The sequence below is a fragment of the Pristis pectinata genome, chromosome 31 (genome assembly GCF_009764475.1).
Source record: "Pristis pectinata isolate sPriPec2 chromosome 31, sPriPec2.1.pri, whole genome shotgun sequence".
NCBI classification, from domain to species: domain Eukaryota; kingdom Metazoa; phylum Chordata; class Chondrichthyes; order Rhinopristiformes; family Pristidae; genus Pristis; species Pristis pectinata.
Window position 1 is genome coordinate 3,885,888 of NC_067435.1, and position 27,027 is coordinate 3,912,914.

Genomic DNA, 27,027 nt, shown 5'->3' on the forward strand with positions numbered 1-27,027 from the left:
GGAGGGGCGTAGGTGTTGTATGGTAAAACAGGCAGGCTTTGATCCAACCAGATCAGGAGATGTCAACAGGAGTGTGTGTGTGTGTGTGCGCGCGCGCTGCGTGCATGCGCATGAGTGTGTGTGTGTGTATATATATATATATATATATATATATGGGTATGCGCACAAGTATATGTGTGTTGACATGTATAGGTGTGCATACACGTGTAGGTGTGTTTGTGGTGTGACTGTGTGTGTGTGTGAGTGTGTGTGTGAGTGTGTGTATATACGGAGGTGTTCATGTGGCGTCTGTGTGTGTGTGCATATGTGTTATGTGCAGATGTGTGCGTGTGTTTGTGTATGAACATGTTTGGCTGTGGATATCCATGTGAGAGAGCAGGACAGAGAGACTGTACACAACAGGATCCGACTAATACAAGTAAAATTAGAATCATAAAAATGTTGCAGAAGAGAAGGAGGCCATTCGCCCCATCAACTTCATGCCGGCTCCTGGTAGAGCAACCCCATCACCCCTCTCTTTCCCCGCAACCCGCTGGTCATTCTCTCTCAAGTACCTATTCAATTCCACTTCCCTCCCAAGAAGAGACTGACGACGTTAACCAGTCTCTGGATAACAACGCTTTTCCTCTTACTCCCCCTCTGCTGCAAATTTTCACCTTGTGTTCCCCGGCCCTTGGACCATCCGCTGATGGGAACAGCTTCTCTCTAAACCAGCCCTCCTCCAGTCCACCTCCATGAACTCTCCTCTCAAGAACAGCCTCTTTCACTGGATCAATGTTGGTGGATCTCTAATTATAAACATGTTCAAATATACTGTCTTTTCTCTCAACTTTAAAATGTTATTGAATTTTACCTCCTGGAGCCACCTCCCTCTGGTGGACAGATGTATCATTGTCTGTGAGCCTGCAGTTCACCTTGAAATGTGAAGGACACTTAATAGGTCATTGTTGTAAAAATCATAGAGTGATAAAGATTTTATATTTTTGATTTATACCCAATGCCGTTAAGCATTTGGAGGCAATCTGTCCCTAGCATGCTTCTGTGGAGAAGAATTCCTTTCCTGAGTTCTTTTCCAGCTTCTTTATAATCCTCAAGGGCTCTGTTTGATTTTAGTTTCCTAAACCTTACATACGCTTCCTTTTCCTTCTTGACTAAATTCACCACCCCTCTTGTAATCCAAGCATCCTTTACCTTGCCAGTCCTGTCCTTCCTTCCAACTGAAACATACCTGTCCTGTACTCTGTGCGGTTGGTCTTTAAACACTCTCGAAGGTTGAAATGGTTGAGACACGGTAGCATAGTGGTTAGCACAATGCTTTACAGCGCCAGCGACCCAGGTTCAAATCCAGCCGCTGTCTGTAAGGAGCTTGTTCGTTCTCCCAGTGTCTGAGTGGGTTTCCTCCGGGTGCTCCGGTTTCCTCCCACATTCCAAAGACGTACAGGTTAGGAAGTTGTGGGCATGCTGTGTTGGCGCCGGAAGCGTGGCGACACTTGTGGACTGACCCCCAAAATCACTACGCAAAAGGTGCATTTCACTGTGTGTTTTGATGTACATGTGACTAATAAAGATCTTATCTTATCTTATGTCTAATACTAGAGGGAATGCATTTAAGGTGAGAGGGGGCAAGTTCAAAGGAGATGCGCAGGGCAGGTTTTTTTTACACAGAGAGTGATGGGTGCCTGGAATGTGCTGCCAGGAGTGGTAATGGAGGCAGATGCTATAGAGGCATTTAAGAGACTCTTAAATAGGCAGATGAATGTGCAGAGAATGGAGGGATATGGACATCGTGTTGGCAGAAGGGATCATTTTAGTTCGCCAGTTTAATTAGTTCAGCACAACATCGTAAGTCAAAAGGCCTGTTCCTGTGCTGTAGTGTTCTATGTTCTATGTTCTAATAACGGCTGAGTTACGGTCATTTTGTTCATTTTAACTTCTTGGCATCAATATACTGTACAATTACTGCTTAAACACTGTCATATGCAACTATCAATCAAGTCATGTTAGTAGGTGATGTCCAGTTAGCTTATAAGCACCAGAATAATAGTTTATCATATAACAATATCATAGCAAAATACTTCTGATGTTGTAAATCTAAAACAAAAGCAAAACATTCTGGGAATTGGCAGCAGGTTACTCAGCATCTGTTGTCAGACCTTACATCAGAAATTTTGCTTTAGCGTTGGAACAGTTTTTTATTATTCAACTTCAGGAGATGGACTTCACTAGAAAGGTCGCTATTGTTCTCCCCTGAGAGGGTGGCATGACTCTCTTTGTGAGCTATTACATTGGTTCTTTGTAGCGGGTTGGTAGAATTAAATGGATCACCAGATTAATTAAGCAGGCAGCTCAGAGAGAAAAGGTGGGCCAGATAAGACCAGTAACACACAAAGGAGCTGGAGGAACTCAGTGAGTCAGGCAGCATCTATGGAGAGAAGTGGACAGTCAACATTCTGGGTCAAGACCCTCACCAGTCCTGATGAAGCATCTCAACCTGAAATGTTGACTGTCCATTTTCCTCCATAGATGCTGCCTGACTCGCTGAGTTCCTCCAGCTCCTTAGTGTGTGGCTCCAGATTTCCAGAATCGGAAGTCTCTTGTGTCTCCAGATAAGACCAGTAGGTTTCTTCTCTAATTAAAAACAGAAAATACTGGAAGTACTCAGCAGGCCAGGCAGCATCTGTGGAGAGTCAAACAGAGTTAACATTTCAGGTTAATTGTCAAAACTGGAAAGAATGATAAAACAAGTGCATTTTAAGTTGCAGAGAGGGGGATGGGTGAAGAGGACAAAAGAAGTATCTGTGGTAGCTGGAGACCAAGGTTGTTGCTGGTGACACGGTTGGTTTTGGGTGTTATCTAGTTAATTATTGCCGATCCATCTGGAAGATTGTAAATAGAAGGAGATAAATGAGTGCAGTCGGAGAGAAAGACAAACACGCTGGAACTGTGAGATATGGAATACAGTAGTTGCTGAAATCTGAAGTAAAAGAGAACGCCAGAAATATTCAGCAGATCGGGCAGACACAGAGAACTGCAAACAAGGAAAGGCACGGATTCATTTGATAACCCAGATCAGGGTTCAGTGCATCTACTCCTAGTCATTTACAATTCTTGGCAAAAGGGATCTGTGGAAAACCTTCTGTGTTCAAAGAATGGTTATGATCGGGAACTTGTTGCCTGTATGGGTGAGGGAAACTGGAGCTTTCAAAAGGGAATTGGATCAGCAGTTGAGAGAAGGTTGCAGAGTCACAGGGAAAGAGCAGGAAAATGGAACATTGACTTACTCCGCAAGAAACTGGTGCAGACTGAATGATGTGCACACATATAGCTTACAGTCAGAGAGAAATACACAAAGATCCCTGTGCAATAGTGCATGTTACTAGACGGCGATCTCTCAACCAAGGAACACTATTCCTTCATCTGTCATCATTGGTTAGTGGGATCTTGCTGTTTGGCAATTGGCTGCTTTACTCATGCTCTAGATATCAGTGCCTGCACTTCCAATGGCTGTGAATTTGAAATATGTATGTCCTTGGCATAGGTGTATGTACTTCCTTAGGCGTCTGAGAAGATTCAGCTTGTCCACGAGGATTCTATTGATGTGCTATAGAAAGTATCCTGATGGGTTGCATTTCAGCCTGGTATGGCATCTGCTCATCTGCTCTGCTCTGGACTGACAGAAGCTGCAGAGAGCGGTAAACTCAGGAAGGCTAACTCAGGAAAGCTGACAGTATCATCAAGGATGCCTGCCACCCTGGCCATTCCCTTTTCTCCTTTCTACCTTCTGGGAGAAGATAAATGAGCTTGAAAGTCCGGATGACCAGATTCCAGAACAGCTTCTTCCCCACTGCTGTCAGACTCCTGAACCAATCACCTCTTCCACATCCCATTCCCAGTGGTGCTGTCACGTTCTCCAACCGTTAATTCTACCTCTCCCATTATTGTCACTTTAGCATTTCTTTTTACACTGCTTCAGATTGCACTAACACACAAAATGCTGGAGGAACTCAGCGGGTCGGGCAACACCTACGTAGGGAAGTGGACAGTCGACGTTTCGGGTCGAGACCCTTCTTCAGGACTCGGCCCGAAACGTTGACTGTCCATTTCCCTACGTAGATTCTGCCTGACCCGCTGAGTTCCTCCAGCGTTTTGTGCGTTGCTCCAGATTTCCGGCATCTGCAGTCCTTGCGTCTTCAGATTGCTCTACTATCTTTGCACAATTCTGCCGTTTTGCTTTTGTACTTATTGTTGTAAGTACACTGTTTACCCTGCGAGCTTCACACCAGCAAAGTATTTCATTGTGCCCTGGCGTATTTGACATTAAACTACCCTGAACCTAAATCTGAATGCCCAGGGACGGGCAGGGTGCCATTCCAATTCAATGCCAGGTTGCTCCATCACTCCAGTTGTATCTAGTGACGTCACATCACCCGCACCCATTACCTCATTTCACCAATCGATGACGTCATTCCGTGCGTGCTCGCTGTGTGATGTCATAAAGGGAAGTGACGTGGACTTACTAGAGACGCGGAAAGGCTAAGATGGCGCCGATTGGGCTGAAGGCGGTCGTCGGGGAAAGTGAGTTTCCAGGGCGTTAGATTTTCTCTTTTTTTAGCCACTCTGGGGAAATCCACGGTTTAAATACTTCACTGCAGGAACCGAAAGAGCGGAAAGGATGCGACTGACACCGGGGGTTTTTTTGAACACCCGATTTCCCGACGCGTTTGACAGGGGAGAAGGGAGAGGGTCCGCCCCTTCTCCCGGATTGGTCCTTCGGCCTGTCACTCCCTCCGGTTCTCGCCCCTGATTAGTTGCTGTCGCTGTCAATCGAGCAGCACTCAGCATTTCCTGCTGTTTTTCCGTGCTCTGGGGCTGTGTGAAGCTGCAAGTTCTGGGGTTTAAACAGCTGGGGAAGGGCGTGGCGCCTTGGGCTGCAATCTCTACTTTTACACTGCGCTTTCAAACGTTTTTTTTTAAATTTTATAGCCACTTAATTGAGTTGCATTGCTTTGTTTTGCAAAAAGGGGAAGGGGTTGGATCAATCCTGTGGTCATTCCTGATATGTCGTATGATAATTCTATCGGCTCTCAGTTCGTGAAGTTTCCTGTTTTGCAAAACTTGTGAAATGCAACGCCATTAAATGACACTTAAAAAAACAAATACTGCTTTAAAACAGAATAATCAATTGGGGATTGCAGTGGAAGAATACCTTTCTTTCCTGATGTAAGAGGGAAATGTTTACATCAGCTTTGAAGGCTGTTTTTTTCTTTAATGGGGTGTGGTGCAGTTGAAAGCTGCTCATATCAACCACCGTTTTGTTGAGTGGCTTTTATTTTCATTTGGAAATTCGATAATTAAGATTTCATGTTTAGAAGATAACTTGTCTGCCTCAGAACGTTGATAAAATTACTTGGGTGTAACCTCTTGGATGGAGATTGAATTGGCTGGAAGAACTGAAGAGTTATCCAATGTTTTTAGGGTTAGAAATTGGTTGATAGAGTTGACGCAGAGATCTTTATTCATAAGAATGAAGGACTAAATGAAGTTTATAATGTCCGTAAGGGAGTTCTGGAAGGTTTGCTTTATCATATAGTGGATTGAATGTAGAATTTGTGACCACTACAAGTGTTTGCGATGAAGAGCATAGATGTATTTAAGGGAAAGCTGAGAAAAGATTAGAAATGTGTTATTGGGGAAGGTGAAGAAGGGTGGGTGGGGCTCAATGTAATGCATAAACACTGCCACAATGCTTGTCAGACCAAATTTCAGCTCCTGTACTGCAAATACCCTACAATTTCTGCTCTTAAATTTATGGAGGGAGGCAGTTATTTAAATATTTAATATCAATCCACATCTTTGTCAGTTTACTTCAATCTTTACTGATTTAGAAGAAAGAACATTTTAAATATGCATCTGTATATAGAATGACTGCTTCGTTGAGAACTGAGGCTTTAATAGCAAGGACTTGCCCTTTTGTTGTCAGTGGACTGAAGAGGTGAAGCAAACAGTTTACTGTGGAAATGTGTTCAGGCAGTTAAATAGTCAGTGCTAAACTTGTGTCTGTAAAGTATAGCATCAATTTAGTGTACTGTTTGTTTGCCATTGACAGAATAAATGTGGGGACTGAAGGTGGTACTGATCTGAGTATTTGGTTATTGGAAAGTTCAACACTGAATTGAGAAAAAGAACTCTGATAATTTGGAAATGGTAGAAGGGTCAAAAGAGGGGACTATGAGGTTAATCTGAATTATCAATGACGTCTGAAAATGCCGTATTTTCACATTTTTCTGAGGGGTAGCTTATGGATGAGAAATAGAATGGTCAGATGCTGAAGGTGTGGAACAAAATGGAGTCCATATGTGGCCAGGTTTTACTGCCTTCTAGTTGAGGTTGTTAAAGTTGGATTGGAACTCCCAATCTCTGGCTACACTACTGTACCCACAATAGCAAAAGGAATGGTACAGCTGCAGATAATCTGTTTAAAAATCCTTGCTCTTGTTTTCACATCACTCCTGGGCCTTGGACCATCAAGCCACAGGCTCCTTTGTGACCTTGGATTCCAAATAGTCACATTTTATCCCATGACTAAAGTTTTTGTTATTACTTCCCCAAAACTTTAATCGACTTCAGCTCTTCCGTCTGAAGTCTCCTTAAGATCCCCCTCTCGTTAGTTTTGCTTTATTCTGCTCCTGAGTTCTACTCCGTCTTTTTTCCCTGTATTACTTGAGATATGTCTCCCTTTATGATATTCGGGCACTATTGATGGAATAGATAAACTATTTGTTCATCTATTCCATCAAGAAGTATTTTTAACAAGCTAATCCTTTTGGAGGCAATTAATAAGTTGACAAAGGAAGAATCATTGTTTCTATTGCTCATTAAGTATTATTAATAAAGTGAACAATTCAGGCAAGATAGAGTAGCCCTCCACTTTGTTTTGTGAAACCTTTGCATGTAGCTATTAAACATCTTTGGGATTTGGTCAAAATTCTGCTTTCAATCAATTTAATGCACTCTTGAAATGAGAATGGTAGGATGAGTTTGGTCCCAAGTACATTAAAATGAAGCTGTTCTACAACTGAGGGTAGTTATCCTGCACAACTTGGTCATGAACCTCTGGAGTATATAAAACACATCTGCAGATGATCGATCATTAATGGTTTTCTCAAACCATCAGGTTTGCCGCACTGTCAGAACTTCAAAAATTTGCAGGTCAATGTGTAGAGCTTGTATATTTACAAATATTAGAAGACACTTGTTGAGAGCTTGTGTCCCCACATGTAATCGCACATCTAGGTAGAAAAGCATGTTATAATGGGACCTTGCCACCTAAACCTGATGTTCTGTGGTTTACTTCTGATCGGTGGTGCTTTCTTTAGATTTGAAGAAGCTACATAACAGTTGATCTTCATTTCTATCTTCTACCATTGTGATGTTGTTATACAAGTACATGTGTGCACAGGTGCAATGATAAACTTATTTGCAGCAGCATCACAGGCACATAGCATCAAATAAGCAGCATTCACAAGAAAAAAAATAAATTAAACATAACTTGTACACAATTTTTACAAAGAACACAATTAGAACAAAAAAAGTTCACTTTAGTGTAAAGTGATCAAAGTGGTCATGGTGTTGCTAAACTGTACTTAGAACATAAAACAGCACAGGAACAGGCCCTTCGGACCACGATGTTGTGCTGAACTAATTAAATTAGTAATCAAATGCCCAACTAAACTAATCCCTTCTGCCTAAATAATGTCCATATCCCTCCATTTCCTGCACATTCATCGGCCTATTTATGAGCCTCTTGAATGGCTCTATCCTATTAGCCTCCACCATCCTATTTTGTCCTCTCCTTATAGCACATGCCCTCTAATCCAGGCAACATCCTGGTGCACTCTTCTGCACCCTCTCCAAAGCCTCCACATCCTCCCTGTAATGGGGTGGCCAGAATTGAAGGCAGTACTCCAGATGCTGCCTAACTAGTTCTATAAAGCTGCAACACAACTTCCCGGCTCTTGTAATGATCGGGGTTTTGCCGGTTACTGTTAGCAAAGTGGAGAAAACTTGATGAGTGAGAGATCAGGTTCTGAAGTCTCAGTGGCTTAGTGAGGAATGGTTCACTGATGGAGAGACTTTAATATAGGTGACAGTGTAGGTGAAATGTAGTATAGCTTTTAAACATGATTCATCAGGATGGACTGTAGCCAGATGCCGCCCTTCAATGACATCCTAAACTTTTTCTCTCCTTGCTGTGTCCACTCAGACTGTCATTCTGCTGTCCATTTTTTTATATCTACTTTGTTTGTCAACATTGAACCATTTAATTTCTCAGTTGATCTTTCCAATTTCACACGGTCTCTGCACTTGATCATTTGGTTCTTGATTGCATGAATCACCATTTCTTCAGTTGTTGATAATTAGATTTTGTCAGTCATTTCTATATTGCTTGAACAATAAAAGGATCAGGACGAATCTCTCTTGCATCTACTAGATGTCATGCAGTTGCATGAATGGCAAACATCTGCCTCTTTGGAGTCACTTCCTGGTCCATTTTATGGCTGCTAAAAACCCAATAAGCTATGCTTAAAAAGTCATGCTGAATCCAGGGTAACTGTTACCTATAAAAGTTTCCTTTTATTTGCTTGTGTTCTTACCACTGCAGATAATTTCAACTCACCCGCTCTGTGTACCTACTTGATTTTCCTTCCCTTGTGATTTCTGACTAGATGTTTCACAATATCCTTTAACATTTTATGCAAGAAAATTGCAAGATACTTAACTGATCGTAAAGGCTTTGAAGTATCCTGAAGTCATTTGAGATGTACATTCATTGCACTGAGAGCAATTCTGTGGGAGCCTTGGAGTGCTGAGCCCCAAGGTGAGATAGGTACTGAAGACCAGAGATCTGCCATGGCAGAGGCAGAACATCTTTCAGTCAGTTCACTCTTCATACAAGATCCTTCCTTGAACAAAGGTCTTGAAGTACAACTTGAGAGCATTATAATGTGCTTGTCTATCTTGCAGAGAGGAATGCCTTTACCATGCTAATTGTATCATGAACTTCCTAAGAATGCACCCAAGCTGGATAGCTGTTAGTAGAATCTCAGGATTAGTGATTCTCATGCTTCACTAACTGACTGAAGTTAGCACTTAAGGGTCTTTCTCAATAGCTTAGTATATCAGTGTGGCAAAATACTATTGAAACTAAAGTGCTTTAATATTGTATGGGTTAACTGTAGCATTCTACTTCAAATTACTCCTGTTTGGCACCACAAATCATACACCTATCACCAATAATATTTGCCCCCTCCCTTATGTTCTCTGGACATCAAAATTCCAGATGATCCTTGGAATTAATGTTTTTGCAGTGCAAGTGGATATCTTGAGGCTGCTTCATTATCATTTTGGAAATTTTAGTGACTATGTTAATGTGAATTGTGGGGTAGCTGAACTTAGCAGGTTAAAGAGACAATTTGCTATAAATATTATTATTATTATTTCTTTATTTGTCATTGTACTGTTGCAACAACAACACAACGAGATTACGATGGCACTCCCTTGCCTAGTAAAAACCAAAACAGTAAATTGATAAGAGCAATTATAACTATAAAATAAAACAAACATACTTACACAAATATAAAATATAAAAAAAGGCAGTGTGCAAATGAACCATGATAATAATGATAATCAGCAGCATATCAATATATTAAATAACACCATAATGAGTCCAGCCAGTAAGGGGGGGGGGGGGGGGGGGGAGACATAATATGTGTGTGTATGTATGTATAGGAGGTGTCAGTCCATGTTCAACAATTTAACAGCTTTGGGGGGAAAAAAGCTGTGTTTCAGTCTTGTAGTGTGTGCATGTATTGTCCTGTATTGCCTACCAGAGGGGAGTAGTTTAAAAAGGTGGTGAGCTGGTTCTCGAATGATGTTTAAAGCCCTGCTCCAACATCGAGCCCGATAGATGTCCTCCATTACTGGTAAAAATGATGTTTTGGACCGTCTTGATGACCCTCTGCATATCCCGCAAACGTTTCAGATACTTTGATTCTATGACTATTTGGTTTAAGACAACTATGGAAAAATAAATGGCTAAGGGCATCAAGTGTGCTGCCTATATACTCGTTGACTCTGAGTTGGTGACTTTGCAACTTCTCCCTTCCCGTAATTGCTTATGAATAAGCAGGAGAGAAGAAATATGAACCTGATTCTTTTGTTTACTAATGTCGTAGTAAAGTCTGTCTTCACTAAGTACTTAGTTACTTACACCTGAGCTCAAACTTCTTTTAGTTCAATGTGTGGTTTTCCATTTGTTGTTCCATTTTACTGAATTCTACCAACTTTAAACCACAATTTGAAATTGCTTTCCCAGCTATTTTAATGGAATATTTAAATTGTCTGTTAACATAACTATCTTACAACTTTGTTTAAGATACTGTGCAGATTTATAATGGTTTTGACAATTCTTATCACATGACTTTAATTTTAGAAACACTTCCTGGAGATATTTCAGAGCTCTTGCCATCAATGTTATCATTAAGATCTTGGTGGCAATTGTGTGATGTTTTCATTAAATGTTTGTTTGAACTGCAAAAACACCAACAAGGACATTTGTAAATGTCTGCATTTGTAAACTTAAGAGTTAGCACAAAACATTTAAATTATAGCATTTCACGGATGTTGAATTACCCTCTCTTCCCGAAGCAAGAGATTGATTAAGAAATCCTTCCTGAATTTATCTATTGTTAACTGCCAACAATGAGACGAGCTGGTGGAATTGGCCTGTTAACTTTATCTTCAACCTCCCAGGTGGTCTGGTTCATAACTTTGAATCCTGCTGCCTTTCTTTCATCATCATTGGGTCAAAATCTCAGAATTGGGTGGAATGTATCAGTTCAAAAATTTGGTTTTGCCATGAGCTTATGAAATGGGTATTGGTGATTAGTGCTGGCTTCCTCAATGATACTTGTGTTTCATCAGTGCTTTTTTTTAAAATAAAGACACATTTTGAGGTGGTTCTTGAACATTATTGATGAACGATAGTAGACTGTTAAGGAATTTCAAAGTCAACGTCATTTGAGTTTATTGTCATTATTGAGGAAGATATTTTCAGTGAAATTAGAATAGGATGAAGCAGTTTAGTGAAAATGTTCCACGGCAGATCCTGCATAAAACTTTGCCTTTAATGGAGTAAGTATGGAGGAATGTATAGCTATCCATAGGTGCTTGGTGTTTGCATATTAGCAGATGGGGTTGCAGACCTAGGGTGGGATATTGGCATGGTAAGCTTTGAACTAGGATTTGGAATTTTATTTCATTATTGAAAGTGAGGGTAGGTGTGATAGTGAAGTGGGATTTAGTATAAAATAGGCTACAGCCATGCAGTTATTGAAGTTCACATTGAGTGGATGGTTAAAATGTTCAGCCTTTGTACAGGTACTGAGTTGTTAGAATAAGATGGAAATGTGGAATAGATATGGATGATCAGCTGTGGCATTGAATGGAGATAGGATGGGAACAAGAATTAAGGTAAATTATAATTGAGCTGATTTAAAGTAGCCATCAATTCACTCTTGCTCTTTTTTCCTTATACTGCGAGTTGGTGTTGAGTGTATTGTTTTGTATTGCAAGCATGGAATGTTTATTTCCCCCATCCGCTGATGTCTTTACCACCTGGACTGCTTAGTCCAGTACCAGCGGCTCATTCTTCACTTTGGCTTGGAAAGGAATATTATAAAATAATCTCCTTTGAAAGATGTTCCTTGGACAAAAGATTGTAATATAGCCACATTCCTGTGAAGCACTACTCTTTAATTCTTTTGACTTTACTTTCAAGGCTTGTACCCTCTTGTAATCGGCTTTTAGTAATCTCTCACATGTAATGTCACTAGGATTTTAGTGGAGATAATGGTTGCCTTGAAATATCCTGAATAATTAGAACTGAGACATGCTGGCAAAATGACATTTGTTTTCTATCTTTCCTTATTGAATTGTACCACAATAGTATTCTGGTGTGGTATAGCAGTTCCACTGCTGCCTCTCAGCCCCAGCAATACAAATGCTGTTTATGTGGAGTTTGCACTACTTAGTGATTGTGAAAGTTTATGAAGGGTGTTTTTCTCCTCCCACCCCTCCCCACATCCCAAAGATGTGCTGACTATTAATTTAGAATAAGTGGCAAAGGATTCAAAGCGGAGTTGATGGTCAAGTGAAGGAAGTAAGAATGAATAAGTTGCAGGGCTGGGGGGAGGTAAAAAGGAGTCGACGGGTGGTAGGGCTGATGGGAATTGTTCTGGGAGTTTGCGTGGACTCAATGGATAGAATAACGCTCTCCTCAGTTGTAATAAGTAGGTATTTGGGGTTTATATAAAATGTGAACAAAGGGCTTTCATTTGTATTGCTGGAAGTCTTGAGACTATTAAGAATTGCAAAAGCAGTTTGAAATGAATCATTAAGAATAAAGTACAATATTGAAGGATGTTCACTTTTGTAATTTTTTTTGCTATATAGCTTGTTTTATCATAAACTCTCATGTTTTGATGAAGGGACTTCAACCAGAAGCATGTACTGTTTTTCTTTCCACAGATGATTCCTAAGCTGCTGAGTGTTTCCAGCATTTTCTGAACTCATTTCAGATTTCCAGCATCTGCAGTTTTTTTTCCTTGATTTTTCAACAGCCTATTTTATGTTGTCTGAATTCCAAATTGATTTGTGTTTGGTTAAAAATATTAAGTATTTTAGTTTCTGCAGAAGTGTGATTGTTTAGTCCATTTTTCAAAAATGATCACAAAGAACATTGTGTCCTGGCTAAAGCAAGGAATAGGTACTACTGTCAGTCAATGTGTTAGACATCTAATAATATCTTTATCGTTAGTTTTTGAAGAGCTTTCTTCCACTTCATATTCCCGTCAAAGAAGTGCGGGTGCGTGAGGAAATCGATCTTCCCTGGAGTGCATCTTTTGTGTAGCCTTTTCTGTAAATTCAGTAAAAGTTGTGGTGAAAAGTGCTACTGATTTTGTAGTGGAACTAACTAACCTGTTGCATCAACTACCATTCATTCCCTCCATTGAATTTAATCACCACCTTGAACCACTGCAATCTAGTGAAGGTGTTGGTGGGGAGATTGAGTATTCTATTGATGTAATGATATATTTCCAAATTTATTGCATTTCAGATAGTAAAACATTCCAAGGCCTCAAATTAATGCCTCACCACAAAGGTGGTATAGGGGCAAGTGACCAATTGTGCATGGTCAAAGAGGCAGGATTTAAGCTATAGAAGAAGGTAGGGAGGTTAAGGAAGAGAATTCCAGAGCTTGGGGCTCAGAGCTGAAGGCTGGGCTAGCAATGGCAGGGTAACACAAATCTGAGGCAGTAATGCATCCAAAACTACAGGAACTCTTATCTTTGAGCAGGGTTTGAGAGGGGAGGGCAAGGTGAATGGATATTGAGGCAGAATAGGGGAATCAAAAAAGGAGGGGGTTAGCTTAGGAATGGACAGCTGAGGGTGTTGCTAAAGCTTGTATGTTTGTTTCCAGAAGAATGTGTGTGTGTGTATGGGCCAGAGCAAGTGTAGGCTTATGTCTGTGGGTGTGTACCAAATCTGCACAGCAGAGCTTGGTTCAGGCATCTTGGACTCCTTGTCATTGGACCAAGACCTCGCTCTGTGTAGATAGTGTGATAGCTGATGTGCCATGATCGCTGCATATTATAAGTGACACATTGTCATCTGTCACTCTTCAACCCAGTGGTACTGCCTAAGTAGAAGGTGGTTAAAACTTGTTAAAAGAGAAGGGCTCCAGATCACAATGTGCTTTTGTGCACTGGACTCAATACAGGAAGTTGTACAGTATATCTATTAAATTTTGTACAATAAACTTTAGTTCATTGAGCATACATAACATAGTTTAAAATATTGGCATTTAAGTGTCTGGAGTAGCTTAAAGGATTAATGCGGCACATCTTGAGCAGGAGTAGTCATCAGCTTTTCTTTGTAGCAAATGAACAAGAGCTTATGCAACACTAACATTATATATATTAGATAACAATTGCTAATATTTGCATGTTAACTTGTTATTCAGTTAAGCATTGCAGGATAGTACTGAAATATATTCTAACTTGTTGGAGATGAGTCGTTGCCAACTGTTTAGATATATCCTGCATTTCTTGAGGGTGTTGAAAAACACAGTATCTTGACCTTTAAGTTTGAGGTTTTCTGTTGCTTCTGTGTGTTTTAGATACTGCTGCTATTGACATTCCTATTTAAATAACAAAAGAAATGTCCTCTTGCTGGGTAATGGATGTTTCAAATGATTGAGTTTAGAGATGTTTGATAGAGCGTTCTGAAATCCCCCAGTTATGGCAGTTGTTCTTGATTTAATCTGAATGTCCATCTCATAATTGTCATGAATGTGAATGTTCTGCATTGTGTGCATTCCAGCTATTCATCAGCCTCTCCCAGTCATTTTTAAGGAGTGTGTCACAAGGCATTGTTTAATGATCTCGAGATTGTGACAGCTGAGTGATTGGGGACGACCAAGATGGACATATAGAGTTGGAGATTAGACTAAGGAGGTATTTAAAAGTCGAGGCATTGCTTAACCAGATCAGTAAGGTTAGATTCAGTAGGTCAGGAAGCATGAAAGTGGAGAGAGAATGCGAGTTAGCACACAGGCTACAGAATTTTGGATGAACTCGAATCTGACAATAGAACATGGGAAGAACGCCAAGGATGCATTCGAATAGTCAGTCCTAAAGGTAACAAGTGTCTGAGGGTTTCTGCAGTAAATGATCTGAGGCAGGGACAGCATCAAATGACACGATGAGATGTGATCTTTGCATTAACATAATCCATTGATAATGTTGGGGTTAACTTGGGGAACTCTGAGTCATCAGCACAGAAATGGGCCCTTCGGCCAACTTCATCCAAACCTTTTGTAAATACACATCTACTAGCACTTGGTCCGTAGCCTTCTATATCTTGGTGAATTGTACTCATTCTGATACCTTTTTAAATGTGTGAGAGGACCGACCTCCACCATCCACTCGGGCAGTACGTTCCAAATTGCAATAATCTTCTGAGTGGGGAAAAGTTCCTCCGTTCCCCCCACTAACCCTCTTAGTCTTCACCTTGAACCTATGCCTTCTGGTATTAGATGTCTCTGTATGGGGGGAAATGTTCTTGTACCCACCCTTTCTATGTCCCTCATAATTTGGTATACACTTTTATCTGCCTTTTTCAGATTTGGATTGTTGCTGGACAAGCAGAGTGATTTAGTGGCTCTGGAACTATGATAATAAGGCTTCCTATTTTAACTCGTGTGTTCTGATTTTAAAAAGTTATGGAATCAATTGGGTGATTTAAGGTAGCATCATGTTTTGTAAAGTTTGAGGTTTCTACTATTTCAGATTTGTACTGTAATTTCATTGCAGTAATTTTCCTTTTTGTAGGAATCCTTTTAAAGTGTTTGAGCAGCTTTTTATCAGGGTACAGATTCCCATTTCATACTTTTTAAAAGAAAATACAATGAAGGGGCTCGAGGTTCCTGCTGTTTTTCAAGGATTATTTCTGTGTAATGGCGCTCAAGCTACTGGTCATGCATTTTTCCCCAAGAATGTGGAGACACTATGTAATTTCACCTCTAATTTGACAAATTAACAGTGAAATTTTGGAGTTTTCCATGCATATATTTACTGCTATATTTTCTCCAAACTGGAGAGAAGGCTTTGCAGAGGGGGAATTATATTGTCACAGGAGGAAACTAAATGTTTAATTTGCATCTCCTTTGTACCGTTCAGTGTGACAGCTATGTGTGACTGATTTGTATTGCAGCTAGCAAGAACCTTTTAAGGTTCCACTGTGTGTGCAATACAGATTATATTACGTACAAGTACCAATCTTTGTAAAATAATTGATTCAATTCTAGCTGATTCCGTCCATTAGAAAAATATCTACTCTTCCAGGGGAAAAAAAATTGAGAGGACCTGAATCACAATTTCTTGAGGGTTATTTGAACATTTAAATTCTCTGTATTTTGATTTGTTTGCCAAATGTTTATAATTTGATTTTTTTAAATATAACTTGTCCATGGCCCTCCATTATTGTTTTAATATCACCCATGTCCTTGTTGCATTGCAATGTAACATCAGCAAAATAAAGCCTTTCCCATCTCTTCAATTTTTGGCAGCTTAACTTTTTTTTGTCTCTCATAGAAATTTTAACTGGAGTAATCAAGAATTTGAAGAAGGACGGAGAATGGAAGGTTTGTGACAGTTTGTATCTGAATAATGCAAATGTTTTGACATGGAGAGACTAGCGTTGTCTTTGGGCATTGGGTTTAGTCATTTATTTGAACGTCATTGGTACAAATGTTGCACACTTTGGAACTGGTGCAATAAGAGTCTAAATTTTGTTGGTTATGGTGGACAATTGAATGGCTGTCATTAAATGAAAATGTGTGGGGAAAATATGTGCTTGAATTAGCAATATTTCCGTTGTGATTCTGTGGTTGCATGAATTTGTTTTTGTTTTAAAATGAAAATCTTATTAACTGACCCTCGTGACAAACTGGCTTAGTGTGGACAGCCCATCTTCTGGGCACAACTTTACATTTGTCTCGGAATGTGGCTTTCTAATTTGATAAATGTTCATGTCCAAAGTTGAAATACTTGCTCCCATATCTTGTACCTAAGTGGGAAGATAGTGAAATTTTTCACAATAATATAGAATGCAGAATGTATTAATCTTTGCACACCTCCAGAGGTGTTAGATCACATTCTGCATGATGTGCTGAAATATAAACTTAAGGTTGCCATGATTTAAAAGAAAAACATGTGAATGAGTTGATGCTTAGAAGAGAGGGTAAGGTCCTTGCTAAGAAGCTCAGGACATTTCAAAGGACCCAGAATTTGTGAGCAGGCAGAATTGAAATTAAAGTGCAAGGAATTACATGTTGAAAGAGTGAATGAGGCAAATACATTCAATGAATCAGCTTGAGGTAGATGAAGTGTTGAAAGATCTATAGATATGTGCTTGTTGAAGGAAGTTAAACCAGGGCAGAACTTAAGTAAATGCCAGGGCCCTGGGGAGTGTTGTAGAACAGAGAGACCTAGGAGTACAAGTACATAGGTCCCTGAAAGTGGCGACACAGCATAGACAAAGTGGTGAAGAAAGCTTCTGGCACGCTTGCATTCATCAGACATGGCACTGAGTACAGGAGTTGAGATGTCATGTTACAGCTGTATAGGATGTTGGTTAGACTGTATCTGGAATATTGTATGAAATTATGCTTGCCATACTATTAGAAAGATGTGATTAAGCTAGAGGAGGTGCAGAAGAGATCCACGAGGATATTGCTGGGACTGGAGGGCTTGAGTTATGAGGAGAGACTGGATAGGCTGGGACTGTTTTCCTGGAGTGAAGAAGGCTGAGTGATGACCTTATAGAGGTTTATAAAATCATGAGGGGCATAAATAAGGTGGATGGTCACAGTCTTTTTCCCAGGGTAGGGGAGTCTGAAACTAGAGAGCGTACATTTACGGTGAGAGGGAAGGATTTAACGGGGACCCAAGGGACAAGTTTTTCCACAGAGGGTGGTGGGTACATGGAATGAGCTGCCAGAGGAAGTGGTAAAGGTGGGTACAATTACAACATTTAAAAGACACCAGGACAGATATGTGGATAGGAAAGGTTTATAGGGATATGGGCCAAACGCAGGCAAATGGGATGAGCTCAGGAAGGCACCTTGGTCAGCATGGGCGAGTTGGGCCAAAGGGTCTGTTTCTACCCTGTATAGTTCTATGAATGCACATAAGGCGATATGTGACAAGATTACTGCTGCGTAATATTCTGAAATTCAGCAGACACTGCTGAAATTGACAAGTTTTCTGGTATACCAACAAAGCCTCAGAGTCCAGGAAGTGCTGCACAGAAGCACTTTGTCACGGCAGCCCACATCACTGCCAACTAGACAGTAGTGCAAGTGGACTAATAATGATCCAGAAGCAAACTTTCAGCCTTCGGATGAGGATTCTGAAAGTTCATAAAATACAGAAGAGGAAAAGTTAAATCTATTACACTAAAGTTGAAATTTTAAGTACAGGGCACTGGAACGCGAATACAACTCGTCAAAGGATGCAAATAATCATGAAGCTATTTCATCAAATGGTCAACTGAAGCAAGTTTCTTAATAAAGTGACATTATCCTGAAACATTAACATTTATTCACAGATGCTGCCTGACCTGGTGGGTATTTCCAGCATTTTCTATTTTTATTTCAGATTTCCAGCATCTGCAATTTTTTAATACTCGGTGAATATGTTTGGGATGGTTCTCCATTACTCCCCCACACAGAAGACCCTGTATTGGAAGAATAAACTAGATAAGCCTAATGACCTCCCTCACTTTCACTGATCTTGCTGTTTAAGGTTCATTGTGGCTAATCATGCACAATTTTGCAGTGTTTAAAACTTTTTTTTTGTTAAAAGTTTAGTGAAATTGAAGCTTTTATAGCCAAGAAGGGAAGAATACCTCTTACTAAAGGAGGAAGGCAGCATATTAATGAGGAAAAAGAAATAAAGGGCTTTTCTATTGCTGCTTGATGCTGTAAATTATTCCAAAAATAATCACTAAGCAGCTTCACGGAATTTATTTTGTGAGGTTGTACCCATCTCTCACAAAGGACACTTATTAAAACATCTGCAGATACTGGTAATCTGAAATATAAACAGAAAATGGTGGGAAGACTCAGCAGGTCAGGTGGTATCTGTGGGAAGAAAAATAGACTTAATGATTTAGGTCGATGACCCTTCATTAGGAAAGATTGAAACAAATTGTTTTTCAGTTACAGAGAAGGTGGGGGAAGAATGGGCAAAACAAGGGGGCCATCTCTGACGGGATGAGACCAAATGGATTAATGTGGCAGTTCAAGCATTATATGCTGCTTTGTGTTTGGGACATTGCCGGCAGGCCAGACTTCTACTGATACACGAAAACAAGTTACCTAAAGTTGGAAAATTCAGTATTGAGTCCAGAAAACTTCTGTTTGTTGTCTCCCATTGTCCCATACTTAATTGTAGGCCTTTCACCCACACACCCACACCCCCCTTGGATTTTTGTTTAGATTTCTACTTTTTTTAAAGTAGAAAAAGGTAGATTTTTATTTAAAGTGTCAAAATTAAGTTTGATTTAACTTTGTCTATACTTTTACTAGGTGCTACTAGTGGATCACCTGAGTATGAGGATCTTGTCTTCCTGCTGCAAGATGTCAGACATAATGGCAGAAGGCATAACCAGTAAGTAGAGCAGAGCTACGATATAACTAACCATTGACCTGATTCCATAATCATTGTCTATTGAAAAGCAGTGAATAATCTTGTGATTTAGAGAAGGAACTTTTACAGTCATGACTCACTCTTTAATCACTCTTGGCGTGAAGTACCTGTCACCAAAAGGAAGAGCTATTTCCAGTATAAGCCTGTATTTAACTTGGCAGGTACTCATTTTAGACATTTCATTAACCATTTTTACATCATAAGATAAACATTTTGTAATTTAAATGAAATTAATGAACTATAATTGACTAATTGATTTAAACTTTAGAGACAAATATGGTGCCAACTTCAGAAAGTAATTATTGGCATATCAACATTAAGAGTAGTCAAGTTGCCTTACTTAAAATAGTCACAGATATAACACACAGTCTTAACCAGTAGTAAAATACTAAAATCCATACAATAACAAATAAGGCTGTTATTCAGTTACCATTAATCCTTAAACCATGATTATAGGGAAAGCATCCCCATTGTATGTTGTAGATTACCTCCTGCTTTTTCTCTTTGTGCCAAGTTTCAATGTACATTCCTGAAGGGAACAAACTTATTGAACCACTACTTCCAGCAATAATTAAATAAAGTGAAAGGAATTATAGTGTGAAATAGGAAGGAGAGAAAGCAGACTATTTGCATGTTGCAGTGTTGTATAACGCTATTTAAAGAGAGGCAGATTGATGGAAGTATTAATGCAGTTCCCTGCAGTTTTCAATTTGGGATCTTTTAAAATTAGTATCTAAAATTTTGCAAAATTACGATTAATATTGATATTTTCCCCTCTAGTTTATTTTCAGCAATCTTGTGTGAATTTATTAAAGACAATGTACAGTTTCTGCCAGGATAAGCTCTTTTTGCAAAAGAAGTACTGTATGCTGCTGTGAAAGATTAATACCAAAAGTTCTATCCTTAATCACTGAATATTATTTTCTCCTTGGCTATTGTGTAATAAGAGTCATTAACAATTTCTATGTAAAAAAAAATAAGTTGCCCCCTGCACAATGCAGTGTGAACATACGGTGATACTTAAAACTTTCTTACAACGTTGATCCATTTTGTTCTAGTTGTCGAAGATATCAATAAACGGCGGGAACCGATTCCAAGTTTGGAAGCTATCTACTTGATCACACCATCAGAAAAGGCATGTGCTGAATGCAAGCTGCAAGTGTTAACACTGAGTATTGCCACACAGGCCATTATGGTTATTTCAATGTGTTCTGGGTGTGGCACAGAGCTATTGCAATGTATCTTTTTATAATTGCCTAAGAATAAACCTCCACCCCTCCCAAGAAGAAATGCCACAGTGGTCTCCTAGTAGGGGCGTTGAATAGGTTTGATTTGCACTGCAATTATTTAAATCCAAGAAATTCTGTCTGTGTTGGGTGAAGAAATCCACTTACCACCAGCATGAAATTCATGTCATCTTTAACATGGTAAGCTAGTGCTCAAGACACTTCAGGAGTGATTATCCAGCATATTGAACTGCTAGCCACATTAAGCAGATATTAGGAATGAGATTTTAGGAGCCTCCTGGAGGAGAAATATGTGGATGCAGTTTCATTTTGGGATGAGGCAACCGAGAACGTAATAATCAAAGGTGGGATGAAGAATATCAGGGATGTGGTAGAGGCTAGAATTGGATTGCAACATTTTAAGGTTTGCAGGGTTATGGGAGGAAGTATGTAAGGAGGGAAACAGTCAAGGAAATATTTGAGAGCAAGGATAATTTTACAATTTAGATGTTGTTAAACGCAAAGTTTATGAAACTCAGCACAGTTGATGGGTTGAGATAGAGAACAGGGGTTTTGACTGTGAGTAGGGGAAATCCTCTATGCTGCACCAATTAGAATCAAAGGCATGATTGCTTCATTTCTTGCATAACAACACTCTGCTGCAGTATCCTTACTTTGAGTTTTTCAAAGAAAATGTGAAATAGTAAAAAGTCTGTAACAATGTAGCATGCCATTCTGTCATGTGCATTTCTCCCTTGCTGACTTAACTATGCTGGGAAACTAATTTCAGATTCCTTTTTCAATGCTCAGTTCTGTCCCTTTCTACAGTACTCCCAAACTTGGATAACCCAGTATCTGTTTAAACCAATTACATTTTCTGTGATTCTACAACATCGACCATTCATTTATGTGTTTGTACTGGTTGGATAAAGTGAGCAACCCAGCCTAATCCCACCTTCCAGCACCAGGTCTGTAGCCCTGAAGATTTTACTGAGTCCGAGTACTTTTCGGATGTCATGAGGATGTCTACCTCGACCACACTTCCAGGCTCCCAGCATCCTCTGGCTGCAAAGATCTTCCATTACCATCTCCAGTCTTTCTGGTAATTCCTTTAAATCTATGATACCTGATGATTGACCCCCTTAACTAAGGGAAGTACATTTTTACTATTAATCTAAGCCCCTCTTAAGTTTACTCTGCAAGGTCTCCCTTCTAGTTCCAGAGAAAACAGTCCCAGCTTATCCTATCTTAGTTATGACTCATAGTTCAGACTTTCCAATCCTGGCAATATCCTCGTAAGTCTCTGCTGTACCCTCTCCAACACATCTTTCCTGTAATGTTGTGTTGTGTACAGCTCTAACATAATATCCCTGTATTCTATAAAAATAAAGCAAAATTCCAGCGGCTAGAAATCTGAAATAAAAACAAAGTGTCTGTGGAAAATGAAACAGTTAACATTTCAGCTTGAAGACCTTTCAATAGAACTGGAAAAGATAGATCAAGTTTGAAGATGCAGAGAGGGTGGGGGAAGGATAGTAGGACAAAAGTGAGGCCAGCGTTTTTTGCTGTGTTGATAAAGCCATTTGGTTGATAGATTGAGGAGGGCAGTTAGAAAATGAAAAAATAATCAAATGAATTTGCAAAAGCTATGAAATTGAGGTCAGAGCTGCAAGGATTGCCCAGCAGACAGGCAGTGTCTGGGGAGAGAGGAAAAGCTGAATTGATCTTACAAATAACACTCAGCAGAACTAGCCAGTTCTGATACAACAGCAAAAGCAAGTTACCTGAAATTGTTGAATTTAGTCACTTGCTTTCCCTGTTTATATTGGAATTTTCTTGTTTTCATAAAAAAATAAGGTGCTTAAAGTATTCAGCAGATGGGCAATATTTTATGGAGAGAGGGAGGGACAAGGTTAAACTTTCAGGTCAATGACCCTTCATTGGAACCAGAAGAGTGTTCTTAAGCTGCAGGGAGGGGTTGGAGTGGAAAGAACTAAGGAGGGAGGCCAAGGTTGTCCAGGTGATGCAATGCTTCCGGAATAGTCAAATTAATAGCTGAACAAGGGCAGTGAAAGAGAACGAACAACAAAAGGACTTGGTGGACCTGAGAGACAAACACAACAGTTGCTGGAAATCTGAAACAAAAATGGTGCAAATACCCACCAGGTTAGGCAGCGTCCTTGGAGAGAGGAAAAACTAAATTAAGCTGGACGATCTTGCATCAGACTGGACAGTTCTGACACAAAAATAGGAAAAATGATGACTTGTAATTGAATTAATTATTGAGTTCTGCTGGCTGCAACATGCCAAGGTGAAAATTGAGGTGGTGTTTCAGAAGCCAATACTGGGTTTCATTGGAACACTACAAGATCAGAAGGCAACAGATCCACGTGGGAATGGTTTGGAGAATTAAAGTGGCAAGTGATTGGAGGTTTTCTGCAAAGCATTGACACACATCTGTTTGGTTTCTCTGATGTAGTGAACACCACATCGTGAGCATTGAACGCAGTTCACTGGATTCAACAAAATATAACTGAATTGCTGCTTCACTAGAAGGAAGGTTGAAGTGTCTTCGGTCTGAAACTTTAATTCTTACACTTTCAACACTCACTTCCTGACCTTCTGAGCATCTCCTGTTTTTCTTTTTTAATTTCATATTTCTAGAATCTGAAGTCTTATTTTTCATTTTAGTTTTCAAGTGAAACTTGGTTTCGCTTTTTTTGGTGAAAAAAATCTATGATTTAAAAAATAATTGGCATTGCCCCAGCATGTTCTGGATGAATTATTTTTCTGTTATGAATATGTTGGAGGAAAAATACACAATCTTTAAATAAAGTCTCAGAATGCCAGAAATGGGTTGACTTCTGTGTAAGTGAATCTGGAGCTAGTATATAGTAGTAGTCCTGCTTATAAATAATGCCATCTGAGCCACTATCTGCAACATTCATTTGAAGGGCCAGGTATGCAGTTTGAGTCATGAAGCAATTCAGCACAGATACAGGCCATTCATCCCAAGGAGTCCATGCCAACCATAGTGCTCACTCAGCTAGTCCCAATTTCCTGTGTTCAGCCCATATCCCTGTAAGCACTGCCCCTCCATGTACGTATCCACGTGCTTCTTAAATGATACTATTGTTCCTGTCTCAACCACTTCCTGTGGTAGCTCGTTCCATATACTCACCACCCTCTGCATGAGAAAGTTGCCCCTCAGGTCCCTTTTAAATCTTTCCCCTTGCACCCTAAATCTGTCCTCCTTAGTTTTGGACTCCCCTACCCTGCGGAAGAGACTGTTATCGTCCACTTTATCTATGCACCTATGCCTCTCATAATTTTAAACACTTCTCATTTTCCTACGTTCCAAGGGATAAAGACATAGCCTGGCCAACCTCTCCCTATAACTCGGTCCCTCTAGTCCTGGCAACATCCATGTAAATCTTTTCTGCATTCTTTCCAGTTTAACCACATTTTTCCTATGAGAAGGTGACCAAAACTGTACACAGTATTCCAAGTGTGGCCTCACCAATGTCTTGTACAACTACAACTTTGTGTCGCAATGAGACTTGAGGTTGATTTTTCTCTTCCTTTCATACCTTGTTTCCACCCCCTCCCCTACTTTAAAAGAAGTATAAAAATGCAGTTTCTTGTTGCAAGTCTGCTCTCAATTTTTTTGGTTAAAGCCTTGGAGACAGGCTAGACTGCTATTAGCAGACACAGGCATTTTGCTTTCTGGTTGTGTGGCACCTAGATGTCAGAAGCCAATTTTATTATTAGATGTGCTAAGCAATATAAAAGCAGCTTAAAAGTGCTTGTCATGCTCAATTGTTTGTGGAGTTTGCTGCATCAAGGGTTGTAAATCTCTCAATTAACTTCTTTACAGAAGTTGTGAATAAATATTTGGTGAAGAACAGGTAAGGTTAAATATTACTGTAGAAATTCAAATAGTACACAGCTATAAGCTTCAGGGATCAGTAGGAATTTAAGAAATGCATCTCCTAGTTAAGGCTGAATAACAGATTGTAGGTTTTGATAAGTTGGCGATTTCACTTGTTCAAACTCAATAATAAAGCCATCAACTTTTTTTGAGGTTTTTGAAGGTTTCAGTGCTTCAGCTGCATTCCATGCAACCTTTTAAGCAGTAGATTTGTTTGCTTTGCTCCCACATTTATCTGCTCTGCGTTTCAACTGCATCATTGAAACTTTGGTACTTGTAGGTGAAATACAAAAAAAATAACTCCCTACAATTGGTGGGTTCCATGAAAATGTGGGTCTCCAATTTAATCTGATCTATATTTCCCGATCTTAGTGCGACTGGTGCTTAAATAACTTAGATTGGATAAAATCACAATGTAATCTGTATCCACTTTGGTGGAAGGACCTTAAACTCGGGTGATCTTTACTGATTTTGTTCTGATTTATTGCAGAGTTCTAGATTAATTAATTGCTAGTGTAGTCATGTAGAATGTGTACTTGTCCTGGTAGATTTTTGTCTCAGCGTACAGCAATCTTGTTTTAAGATCTTGATCGGAAGCTGATAAGACTTGTACAGGAATTGATAGCAATCTGTTTGATAAGTTTGTTTTTATACACTGGTGTGTTGTCATATTCTGTTAGTGAGTCTTGAGCCTCTTGATGGAATTTAACTAGTAAATTGCTTTCCTCTTGTTGTAGTGGAGATGCAATTTTCCAAGGTCTGTAGATTTTCCTTCAATTGATTGTCTCAAACGTGGATCTAGTTGCCTTAAAGAGGGACAGTCCTTAGACAAAATATTAAAATAGGAGTGAGAAAGAAGAGTTGAACTCCTGGGCCCCAGTATTAAAGTACTTTGTAAATGAATAACCAAGCTGGGTTTAACTCCTGATCACCTGACTGGAAGCCTACATAATTTCTATGGCTAACTTTGGCAATCTGAAATTCGTCAGAAAATGCAGGAACTATACAGTACCTCTCCTCATCTGTTCTTAGACAAGTTTAGTGTTTTGAATTTGGAATTGAAAGATGAGAGAAATTAAAACAACATGCCAGTTAGCATTGCTAAAAGAACAAATGGATTATGACACATTGGGTCTCAATGCTGTCCTGACGAAAGACATATACCCAACTGTTGTAACCGAGCAAACTTGTTGGACTTTAACGACGGTGTGATGGACATCTTATGGGACCCTATAGGATTTGAATTTGCAACCTTTGTGATACCAGGCTAGTACCATAACCACTAAACTAAGGTGCCCTAATAACTCATGGCCATACACAATACAGTATGTGCAAAGTACACATCTGTCTTTTTGCCCTGAGTTCTATTTCTTTTCTTGTAGTCTGTGCGAGCCTTGATTAATGACTTCAAAGACACTCCAACGTTTATGTACAAAGCAGCCCATGTGTTCTTCACTGACAGTAAGTATTAAAGTTTCTTAGTTGTGTTTCTTAAGCTCGCAGGAGCCAATACCAGTTTAAATATTTGTGCAGCAATGTCTCAACACTTTGTAATATTGAATCTAGAGCACAGGGCTATCTGTGCGAATGGTTTTTAAATATAATACGGTTGAGTTCCTTCTCTTTGGAGGAAGAAGAACGTATGTTTCTCACGCTAATATGTGCTTTTCAGATCCTGGAAATTGTATGTCTTGTTATCTTTTGGTTAATTAGAATGGTTATTACAAATGACTTGATGGAGGGCCTAATATCATTTATAAAGGAAATGAAGTATTTGAAAAGAATACAAAAGTATATGGCAAGAAAAAGTGTATGTATTTAGAGTGAATGACTCCAATTAAAGTGTTTCTACCTGATAAAATAGTTTTGAACAGAAGGTCTCTGTTATTTCTATGCTTAATTAAGATATGCTTTGTATTCAGTATTCAGAATGTAGTCTTGCTTTGACATTTCCTTTCATGTAGAACCTATCTGGCCCAAGTTGCTTTACTCCTGGACTTAATGCAAGTGCAAAGTTCCTCATTTAGACATCTTGTATCTGTAACTACATCTGTGAAAATTGCTTGTCATTGATTTCCTTTTCCCCACCTTCACCATCCTTGCCAAAAACTAGATATACTAACTTCAACTGCTTGAATATTTACACTTATTGGAAATGTTATACAGTAAAACTTTGATAATTCTGTACCCTCAGGACTTTGGTGCTGGGCTAGCAGATTTTCTGGACTCTTTGATGTTGTTCTAATACCCAAACACTTTTATGTCACTTCCTTTATACATGTTACACAGTGGTATAATAAATTTTCCAGTGAGCCCCGTGAGTTTAAAGGGAATGGGAAATATGCCCACACTCACTCCAGCTCTGGCACAAACGTCCCCACATTACTGACCACTGGTGCTCTGGAACCCAGTCCTGGTCCTAATTACACTCTGGACTCACAGTTCTGGCCGCACACCCCACTAGCACTCTGGGCCACTGTCTCTCATTCTGGACTAATGAGCAAGCCAGATGTTGAACCATTAAGATGTCCGAACA

At 39.6% G+C, this 27,027-nt stretch overlaps 1 protein-coding gene across 1 annotated transcript in view; it reads left to right on the forward strand.

The window, feature by feature from the left end:
- Positions 1–4,494: 4,494 nt before the first annotated feature.
- The window catches only part of stxbp2 (syntaxin binding protein 2), a 49,088-nt gene continuing 26,555 nt past the window's right edge, over positions 4,495–27,027 (forward strand). The window contains exons 1-5 of the mRNA XM_052041961.1: positions 4,495–4,575; positions 16,215–16,264; positions 19,214–19,295; positions 20,393–20,469; positions 25,874–25,952. Of these exons, the coding sequence (XP_051897921.1) occupies positions 4,539–4,575; positions 16,215–16,264; positions 19,214–19,295; positions 20,393–20,469; positions 25,874–25,952 (325 nt within the window). The 5' untranslated portion in view covers positions 4,495–4,538. The remainder of the gene's footprint in view (positions 4,576–16,214; positions 16,265–19,213; positions 19,296–20,392; positions 20,470–25,873; positions 25,953–27,027) is intronic.